The sequence below is a fragment of the Dunckerocampus dactyliophorus genome, chromosome 4 (assembly GCF_027744805.1).
Source record: "Dunckerocampus dactyliophorus isolate RoL2022-P2 chromosome 4, RoL_Ddac_1.1, whole genome shotgun sequence".
Classification (NCBI taxonomy): domain Eukaryota; kingdom Metazoa; phylum Chordata; class Actinopteri; order Syngnathiformes; family Syngnathidae; genus Dunckerocampus; species Dunckerocampus dactyliophorus.
In genome coordinates this window covers 15,685,291-15,695,543 of record NC_072822.1, presented here as the reverse complement: position 1 = coordinate 15,695,543, position 10,253 = coordinate 15,685,291, and the positions used below count along the sequence as shown (strand labels likewise).

The following is a 10,253-nucleotide window of genomic DNA, read 5'->3' as shown; positions in this document are numbered from 1 at the left end:
ACTTCTGCTTTGCACTGTGCTTGGTGAAGGTAATAAGACATGACTTACAACTTTGACATCATACTTCTTGTCTTTTTTTTACCTGTGTACCGGCTGTATTTCAAGATTCAAGAGATTCAAGATTCAAGAGAGTTTTATTGTCATGTGCATGGTACAACAGCAGTTATACCATGCAATGAAAATCTTATTCTGTTCATTCTCCCAAGAAAAGAAAGAAAACAAATGAAAGAATAAGAACATAAGAAACATAAACATATATACCAATAAATTAAGCAACAACAACAGAAGAGACATTAATACAAGTAAATAATACAAATAAATAAATAAATAAAGTGCTATGAGTGTGTGCGTGTGTTGCGTGCGGCGTGTGCGAGTGCTTCGTTGAGGAGCCTGATGGCCTGTGGGTAAAAGCTGTTTGCCAGCCTTGTGGTCCTGGACTTCAAACTCCTGTAGCGTCTGCCTGACGGTAGGAGTGTGAATAATGAGTGTTGTGGATGTGTGCTGTCCTTGATGAGGTTGTGTGTTCTGCGTAGGACTCTAGATTTATAAATGTCTTGCAGTGAGGGGAGGGCTGCCCCAACATTTCATCAGGAAATCTGCAAATTTAGCGATTTTTACTTAGAAAATGTTAAGAAGTTGGAATCATACAGCAAATACTGTACATTTATAATACAGTTCAGTGGACAAATATTAATATTATGTTATTTGTTTTTGTATTTTTCATCATGCCTCCCCAGACTGCATGTCACTGCTGACAGGTGTTTCTAATTGGGCTTTTTGAGAGGGCTGGAATATTACTCTGATTATAATACTGTTGCATTTCTTAACAATTGCAAACTACGTTAACAAGGGTTGAATTTTAGATGTCAGATTGCAGTGCAGTTGTACCGATGTATGTTGTGGTTATTGTGGATACAAAAGGCATCTTCAAGCCAACTCTATCAATGGCAAGGCAGATTGACAAACTGCCCCATGTACAGGCCGCATGTATGGAAAAGATTTCAAAGAGCTCGCTCATAAGTCTTGATCAAGTGGTACAATTACTGTCTTTGTTCTTTGGTTTGCTGCATTTGTTCTATTTATGCTGATTCCACCCCTCCTATCAGCTTGCAGTGTGTGCAATCAATGGCTCTCTGTATGGAGACAGAGAACAGGGACCATGCAAGCCTCCTCTCCCTCACTTTGTCCGCCCCCCCACCTAACCCTTTTCCCTTGTGTGTGTGTGTGTGTGTCTCTCTCTGACAAGTGCTCATCCCCTGACAGAATCCCTGATGTCACAGGGACAAGAACCTCCCTGCAGTGCCTCATTCAGCAAGATAGCTTTTGGATCAGAAAGTTAAGCGCGGGAGGCGGGCTGAGGCATTATGTGTGCCTGCAGAGGCAGTGTGAAACTGGAGAAGATGAGGGAGATATCTTAGCTGTGGACATGTGATAAGGTGAGTGTGCATGGGACTATGCTGTTTCTTGTATCGGTGTGTTTTAAGATCAGATGTAAGAACTTCTGCGGAGCTAGAGCAACTCGTTTTCGACAGATGGAATACAAAGGGAAAGGCTATGCAACCGGACAAGTGGCACCTCTTTCCAGGTTGGCCTAATGCATGAATGTAAGAATTCACCTTTTCTTTGAGTTAATTTTTTAAAAGTCTTCAATTTACACTGACACGTCATCTATGTGCATTAGGTAAATATGCTTAGTTGAAAGTGTGATATTTAATGCAGGTATTTAAAATGCATACCAGTTACTTACTCTTGGAACAACTGAATAGTTTTAAATGGAGGAGTCATACAAAGCGCATCATACAGACTACATAAAGGCCTCTGTCTTGACAATTTAGCATAAAAACACTACTTATAAGCTTTGAACACGTTTTAGTCAAATGGGCCCACAAATATTGCCTTTCCTTCAACCACAACTTTTCTGTTTCTGACTTACACCTACGCAATCTGAATGAATTAAAATCCATACAAGGGTCCCATAAGGACAGGGGCTACCAGCGCTTCGGAGCTACATGGACGACATCGCCACTCTTTCAGACAACAGCATGCACCAATTAACGTCTCAAAGCGCTGCTGACATGGGCACACATGAAGAATAGTCCGAGAAGTCCTGCAGCCTATCAATCCAGAAACGGACCAGGAAGGACAGCTTGGCCAGGCAAGGTAACATAGTAGAAATTAGGAAGAAATAAAGATGACTGCAAAGTCAAATACCACAGCCTTGGTGTGGCAATAGTTCAGCTTCAAACCAAAGGAGCAAGGTGAGCCCATCAACAGACGATCCAGTACGAGTCAGCTGAATCTCTTCAAAAGCTTGTCCACAGCCAAAAAGGCAACACAACCTAAAACGTAAATCCTGACCAGTTTTCTCTTCTGAGGAAAACAACTGCATCTTGAGATGCACAGCCACTCAGTCAACCTTGAAGAAGACACCAGAAATATAACAGAGTCATTCCAACAGAAATCAAAAAGATCTTGGAGAACCAACAGCACAATCTCGCTTCTCGGGATTGGAGCAACCAAAGTCCGAGTCCAAGTAGGAAAACAAGCCCTCGCCAATCTTCAAGGAAGAGGAGTTTTGAGTTGAGAAGAAATTGGATTTCTTCTCCTTAGAGTGACTAACTCTAAAATAAGATCCACTGATGCAAGGATATCAAGTCAGGAAGAGCGTGCACACATCAGTCCCAATGCACTTCTACGAGGGCAAGCCAGAAGAAAGCCACTGCAGTTCTTCACAGGACGCAAGATGCCTTGTTGTCTCGGTTCCTGTAGAAAAGCATGAAAACTGTACAAGACTGGTGTGACCTCCTTAGGTTCAAGAACCAGGAGGCCAAGTGGGATGTATCAAATTTGGCTTATTTGAGAATTAAAAAATAAGCATGGTCAAAATTATACACAGTATACTGCACAGTCTCAAATATATATATACTTTATATATATATATATATATACCAAATCAAAGGTTCTAAAACGTCTTTTAACTTGCCAAGGCTAAGCCCTATTAACTTCTCCTGAGAGATCATAACTGACTGCAGCTGATAGCTTCTCTTTGGCAGCATAAAAGAATGTGTTTGACTGCAGCATTAAGTGACTGAAGGGAAGGCACGTGCAACCTTTGGTTTACTGCTCCACTGATGGTATCACAGACATATTTTACATAACCAGTAGGGGTGTCACGACATCTTGTGTCATGAGATCTTGCAAGATAAGATCTCTAGTTTAAAAAAAAACTGTCTTGCGATAATAAATAAATTAACACGATAAATGAAAATAAACTCGATCATTTTTGCGGTCTTTATATATTGCCATGTGCATGCATGCTTGTTTTCCTTGTCTCTCGCCTCCAAACAGGCAGGAAGAGAGGTCACTCTGTGCATTGACTCAGCACCTAGATGCTTCATATATATTCAACAGCAAACTGTGTTCTGTCGAATCTGGCTTCTTTGAGAATATATTGTTAAAAATAAGCATCACATGACTGTACTTGCATTCGTCACAGAGTGTGACAATTCTCATTGTAACCATGATGCTAACAACGCATGTCTTCTAAATCTCTGATACAAATATTATGCAGAACTGACTTGTTCTATAACTATGTGACATACCTAGAGTGGTGTGAAAAAGTGATTGCCCCCTTCCTGATTTATTATTTTTTTGCATGTTCAAACAAATAAAAATATTAGCCAATGACAACACAACTGAACATAAATGCAGTTTTTAAATTAAAAATTTTATTATTAAGGGAGAAAAAAAATCTATCAGTCTGGAAAAGGTTATGAAGGCATTTCTAAAGCTTTGAGACTGCAGCGAACCACAGTGAGAGCCATTATCCACAAATGGCGAAAACACGGAACAGTGGTGAAACTTTCCAGGAGTGGCCGGCCAACCAAAATTACCCAAAGAGCGCAGGGATGACTCATCCAAGAGGCCACAAAAGACCCCACAACAACATTCAAAGAACTGCAGGCCTCAATTGCCTCAGTTAAGGTCGACGTTCATGACTCCGCCATAAGAAAGACACTAGGCCACAACAGTCATTTTTGATGAATAAACAACAATACAGCCAAGAATACTGTTGTATTCTGTTGTATAAAGGCGAACGCAAACGCGAATTTGGCCTCAAGATGGTTCCACCAGTCACGTGACCGTATTTTTTCGACTCGCCATGTCGTAACTCTCTCTATCAAGGGACTCTAAGGGCCGCTAGCATACACACAGCAAAAGAGCGGAGCTTTGTGAGGAGCAATGCAAGGTAACGTGAGGGAAAAAGATGCTTGCAAAGCCAAATGTCACAGCCCCCATTTGGGAATATTAATAATGAGCAAGGTGAGCCCATCAACACAAACGAGCCAGTTCGAAAGTGGTAGCAACATAAAATGCAACACAGCAAACTTGCCCACCTCAAACATATTCACCTGACCCAGTTTTCCCATCTTGGGAAAAAAACTACACATCGAGATGCAGAACCTTTGTCCCGACAGTCAACATTCAATGAGACATTTGGTCAGCACAGTAAATACAAACGGAAAATGAAATACTGCTCTTTAATACAGTTTAAAAGCCAGCATTTTAAGAAATGCTGCAAATGTTGGACAGTACAAATTCCCTGTGAGTACATGTCACAAACGGCAATTCCACAACTGTACAGAGTGAAAGATGACATACTAAAGGAAAGATTTCATTTATATTATAATTATTTATTATTATATATTATCATAACATTAGTGGTTTATTTGGTCAAAAAAAATATGACAATAATATTGTTTAGCGTCACTTTGTGGGACAAGAAACATTTAAAAGCACACCTTCATTGTTTTGTGATGCGGTTAAATAAAAAAGTTCATTTGGCCAGTCATATTTTTGTCATTGTACTTTCCTTAAGATTAATGTTAAACTCTTGTTCCATCTCTTTCTCGCTGACCCAGTCTCATGCATCGTCTCATTTCGTGAGTTGGGTGTCTCGTGACACCCCTAATAACCAGACAATGCTGATATAAACTCATTAATTCATTCACTTTCTTTGCCGCTTGTCCTCAATAGGAGCCTATCCCAGCTGACTTTGGGCGAGAGGCAGGCTACACCCTGGACTGGTCACCACCCAATCGCAGGGCACATACTGTAGAGACAAACAACCTTTCACACTCATATTCATACCTATGGACAATTTAGAGTTGCCAATTAACTTCATGTTTTTGGAATGTGGGAGGAAACTGGAGTACCCAGATTTCCAGATCTCCTGACTGTGTGGCCAACATGCTAACCACTTGGCCACCGAGCAGCCGCTGTTGTAAACTATCTTTGTCTAACGTGTTCGAGAACAGTTTTAGCTCAGACATCAACATACCTGTACTGTAGTGCCGAAAGTCTGTATTCCTGTATATTTTACATGGTTTATTTACTCCCCAATAAACAGCAAGGTCTCTCATCTGTATAAACAACAATCATTAAATTATATTTCAATGAATTTTAAACTGATTGTAGTGCAGTGTTTGCTGTTGTTGTTCATTCCAAGGAAAATTCAGATGGAAAAATGTTAGATGACAGATGACTACAGAGCAGTGTCCCCTAAAAACATTCTTCATTCATTCTTGCTTGGAAAATAACACAACTCAAACTGAAGCACTGTGTCACCAGGTGTTTCCCATTACAACAGTGTGATATCATTTTCCTCAAGGATGCATTATTTATTTTATGGGACATCTGAGAAACACATGAATAGTCACATCGAGCTGCCCGATACTGTACATCATGTGACTCGATGAATGCATTATGCTCCACACAATTTTTTTTGAAATATTTATGAGGAAGTTAAGAAAGGAGGCTCATTTTAAAATGCTCTAAAAGACATAGGGGTCAAAAACGTCTGCAACTTAAACTTTGATTCTGATTAAAAATCTGTTTTTGTCCTTCTGGAAGTGTGAGGTATCTACGTAGTCCCACCCAAACTTATCAACACAATACTACTCCCAGTGGATACAATCATACATGTATATTCATTTTATCCCCTTCATTCATTCATTTTTGACCGCTTATCCTATTCCGGGTTGTGGCTGAGCTGGAACTTATCCCAGCTGACTTTACTTGTGAGGCGGGCACACCCTGGACTGGTCACTAGTCAATAACAGACTACATAGACAAACTACCACTCACATATTCACCTATGGACCAAGTGTCCAATTGTCAACAATATGCAAATTCCACACAGCGCGGTCTGAGCCAGATTTGAACTGACAAACCACCTGGTTGTGGGGCACACGTGGTAATCACACTTCCACTGTGCAGCCTACAGTGATTTAGTTAAATAGAAATGTGTTAAACCTCTTAGTCTCAGGTTTATTTTCAGCAAACCAGAAACAACGGACAACAAGGACAAACCCTGTCCTTTTTTTCATTCTTTCAAAATAAAAAAAACAACCAAATATGCATGCCCTTGTAATGCATACTGAATTACAGTGTGTTTTTAGGTAACCCTTGTATGTGCTGGACCATGGCAGGCAAGCAGAGAAGGAACTGGAAGTCCATGTGCAAAAGTCTGGTTCTTGGTGTCCTGGTGACCAGCTGCATGATGCTGCTTTACTGTCTGTCCATGCCACAGGTCCCCCTGAATATGCCTGAGTATGGTGCAACACACTTGTGCATAACCCATTTTCATGCATACACATGGAATAGATGTAGTTGTATTTAGGGTTGGACATAGGGTCTTGAGCATCGATGGGAACCGGGACTAACATTCCAATTCACCCAGGATCGTTCAAATGTTTTTATTTCGATTCTTCATTTCGATGCTCACTTTGCCGACCGGCAGGGACCAGCTAAGAAGAAGCAGCTAAAATGTTAGCTGAAATTCATTAAAAAAAGAGTGGTCGGTTCAGTGCAACATTTGCAACCAGGGATGGAGGAAATGATCGATTCTTAGATGCATCGCAATGTGGACATTGACGATTATTAATTGATTCATAAATGTCAATAATCGATGCTGACGGAACAAAAAAACGGAAAGCGGAAGTGCCGCCCGGCCAGTTTATGGTGGTGCACCTAAGTGTAAGACGCTACCTGAAATGCTGAGTGTAAACTCCGACCCGCTGGATTTAAAACGAGCGTCTGGAAGCACTTTGGCTTTCACGTAGTTGAAGGTAAAAAGGAGCTGGACAAGAGCCAGACAATACGCAAGCTTTCGCATACAAGATTAAAATATTTTGGGAACACGACAAATATGAGAAACCACATCATTTCATGATGTGGGAGTTGGGTGCAAATAAAGGACGGCAGCTATGGCTACGGCTAGTTTATTTAGTTGCACAGTACATCTGTTAGCAACAATCAAAGGACCTTCTCGACACACACAACACACTTCCAGCATTCAAAATAAGAGCGCTTAGGGCTATATCCTGTTTAATTGTGTTAACAAAATAAGGGTGTGACAAAGATTTGACTGTGTCTGATTCCTGCAGAGTTCCAGTGCCTTACTCCTGCGCTCACCGCCCATCCCAGCCAGCCAGCACAGGAAGGATGTGCACCCCCCAAGTGGACATCATGTTCATGAAGACCCATAAGTCAGCGAGCAGTACCTTCCTCAACATCCTTTTCCGCTTTGGAGAAAAACATCGACTCAGGTTTGCCTTCCCTGACAGCAGGAACGACTTTTTCTATCCTGCCTTTTTCCAGCGCTCTCACGTTAAAGACTACAAACCTGGAATGTGCTTCAACATCATCTGTAATCACATGCGCTTCAATGCAGACGAAGTGGCCAAGCTGCTCCCTCTCGATACCTCCTATATCACCATTCTCAGAGATCCTGTGGAGCTTTTTGAGTCCTCCTTCCACTACTTCAGTCGTCTGGTGCCTTTCACTTGGAGGATACCAGGAGATGACAAACTGGCTGAGTTCCTCCATGACCCGCGCCACTACTTTGACCCAGAGGGCTTTAACGCGTTCTACCTCAAGAACCTGCTGTTCTTTGACTTTGGACAGGACAACATGCTGGAGCTGGATGATCCGAGGGTAGATGAGGGAATCAAATCCATCACTAAGCGTTTCCATCTGGTCATGTTGAAGGAATACTTTGAGGAATCTCTCATCCTTCTCAAAGATGCTCTCTGTTGGGAGATGGAGGACCTCCTCTTCTTCAAGCTCAACACCCGCAAGGGGTCAACTGTATCCAAACTGACACCCTACCTGAGGGCTAGGGCCCTCGAGTGGAATGCTCTTGACTGGAAATTGTACCAGCACTTCAACAAGACCTTCTGGAAGAAAGTGGATGTGTATGGACGGCAGCGCATGGCGGAGGATGTGGCGAAGCTCAGACGGAGGAACGCAGAGATGGCGGCCACTTGCATTGAAGAGGGTCACGCTGTTGATGCCAGCAGCATCCAGCAAACAGACATGCAGCCGTGGCAGCCCATCGGAGAGAAATCCATCATGGGGTACAACCTGAAGAAGGACATTGATGAGGCCCACATGAAGCTGTGCCGTAAGATGTTGATGCCGGAGCTTCAGTACTTGACCGAGTTCGGCGTCAGCCTGTGGATCACCAAGCTGTGGGGCCACATCAGATACATCATCAACTGGTGATGATAACGCATGTGAACAAGTGAGGGCACATTGGCATGGACAGCATGGAGTCAAGGAATTTACAGTTCTGTCACATCTTAATCATGTGGCCATTGTTTAAGGATGGTTTTACTTGCTTTACATTCACAATATGCACTGTTAGGATTCTGATGGGTGCTTCAAAGAAACATGTCACAATCTACGTTTACTGAACTATTTAAGTAAGTTCTGGCACTGTTTGTCAGTCTGTAATTTAAATAGTAAATATCCATATCATTCTGGAGGAAGCAATAACATCTAAGAATGGAGTAAAAACAAATTATCTCCAAAATATAATGATACCACAATGTTGATGAGAGCATATCTGGAGATGAAAAAAAATATCGCAGTAATGCAAATTGTTGCAAAAACAGCCATGTTTCCAGAAGGGTAGAGGGTGACACTTTTCACTTGTCTTCTATTGTTCATTTTACTGTGAATTTGTGTTACAAAGCAATGCCAAAAATGTGTAAATTCTACAAAAAAAACCTCTATACACGATATGGGCAAGTATGGCCTATGTGAGTATTTTATTTATGCCTTTTAAGTGTCAGGACTATTTGACACAATAACCAAACGTATGTATGTATACAGTATGTGCATTGCATTGCTTTTAACAATTATGTTTCGTGATAAATATACTTTATGTTCATGATGCATTACATTAATGATTGATGATCATTAATGATAATTTTAATCATTGTTTCGCTTATTATAGTTATACTGTATATCTTATATTGCTTTGTAAGAAGTTCCCACATTTGTGCTCAATGTGAAATTTGGACATTTTCTTGCCATTGACTGATTTTATTGCTAGTCCTCTCTCCTAATTTTTGATGGGCTGAACAAGTTGTATAAATACAGTCTTAATAAATAAAGATTGTTTATGAATAGAAATTAAATGTTTTTGTTTTTTTAAGTTATCCCACGTTTATTGCGGTTACTTGAATTTCTGCAGAATAGGATTCCTTCTTTATTGACGGAATTTTTTCGTAGTTACGGCATAGAAAACCTGTTTAAGATCTTCTAAATATGTTTTTTTTACATTATTAGAGCCCTCTAGACATGAAATAACACAGTCATCTTTACATTTGTATTATCCAATATAGTAGTATAATCAGAGACAACAACCAATTTAAAGAAAAACTGCACTTTTTCTGGAATTTTGCATCATCCACAATCCTTGTGTGAGATATAAACGAACGTCTTTCTCTTTTCTGTGAATTCTAAAGATATAAAAACAAAAAGCAGCAGCTCATTATTGCATGTAATGGGACACACCTACAGTATTCCACCTACAAAGCCTGCTATTAAAACACTTCCAAAAAACCTCTAACAACGGTTTATGGTTTTGTGACCATGTAGTTATTGATAACATGTATTACTTACAGTATTTTGCCGTATTTTGGTCATTTTAAGCATTACCAGAGCATCATTCCTGGGAGCATTGATTTCACATAGCAACATAGAAACGACCGCTATACCTAGCATTAACTTTTCCAAATTCAAAAACAATAACACAGCAATAGTGGCGGCAGCTCCAATATGTAGCGTTACCAGTAGTGGCCTGAGGCATTGTGAGCGCAGCGCTGATGCGCTATGAGCAAGTGTGTGGTGAAGGTAGTTGCAAGCCGGCTAGCAGCTAGCTGGCGTGGTGTGGTAAGATG

The 10,253-nt window shown here is 40.9% G+C and overlaps 1 protein-coding gene across 5 annotated transcripts; it reads left to right on the top strand.

Moving 5' to 3' along the window:
* Positions 1 to 1,291: 1,291 nt before the first annotated feature.
* On the top strand, positions 1,292 to 9,456 carry gal3st1a (galactose-3-O-sulfotransferase 1a). Of its 5 annotated transcripts, none has more exons than XM_054774924.1 (4): positions 1,292 to 1,436; positions 1,533 to 1,585; positions 6,462 to 6,612; positions 7,449 to 9,456. In XM_054774924.1, exons 2-4 carry the CDS (start codon positions 1,555 to 1,557, stop codon positions 8,566 to 8,568), a joined length of 1,302 nt encoding a protein of 433 aa, XP_054630899.1. In that variant the 5' UTR covers positions 1,292 to 1,436; positions 1,533 to 1,554; the 3' UTR covers positions 8,569 to 9,456. The 5 variants fall into 5 exon arrangements, with proteins under 5 accessions (XP_054630899.1, XP_054630903.1, XP_054630898.1 ...); XM_054774926.1 differs by having other exon boundaries at positions 1,318 to 1,436; positions 1,533 to 1,604; XM_054774928.1 differs by lacking the exon at positions 1,533 to 1,585.
* Positions 9,457 to 10,253: the final 797 nt, after the last annotated feature.

What these genes read in the sequence shown, in the direction of transcription:
- gal3st1a (XM_054774923.1), top strand. Translation starts at nt 1,447, where the DNA reads ATGGGACTATGCTGTTTCTTGTATCGGTGTGTTTTAAGATCAGATGTA. An exon ending in CAAGTGGCACCTCTTTCCAG is followed by an intron (nt 1,586 to 6,461) that starts GTTGGCCTAATG and finishes GTGTGTTTTTAG; the next exon opens with GTAACCCTTGTATGTGCTGG. An exon ending in GTCCCCCTGAATATGCCTGA is followed by an intron (nt 6,613 to 7,448) that starts GTATGGTGCAAC and finishes TGATTCCTGCAG; the next exon opens with AGTTCCAGTGCCTTACTCCT.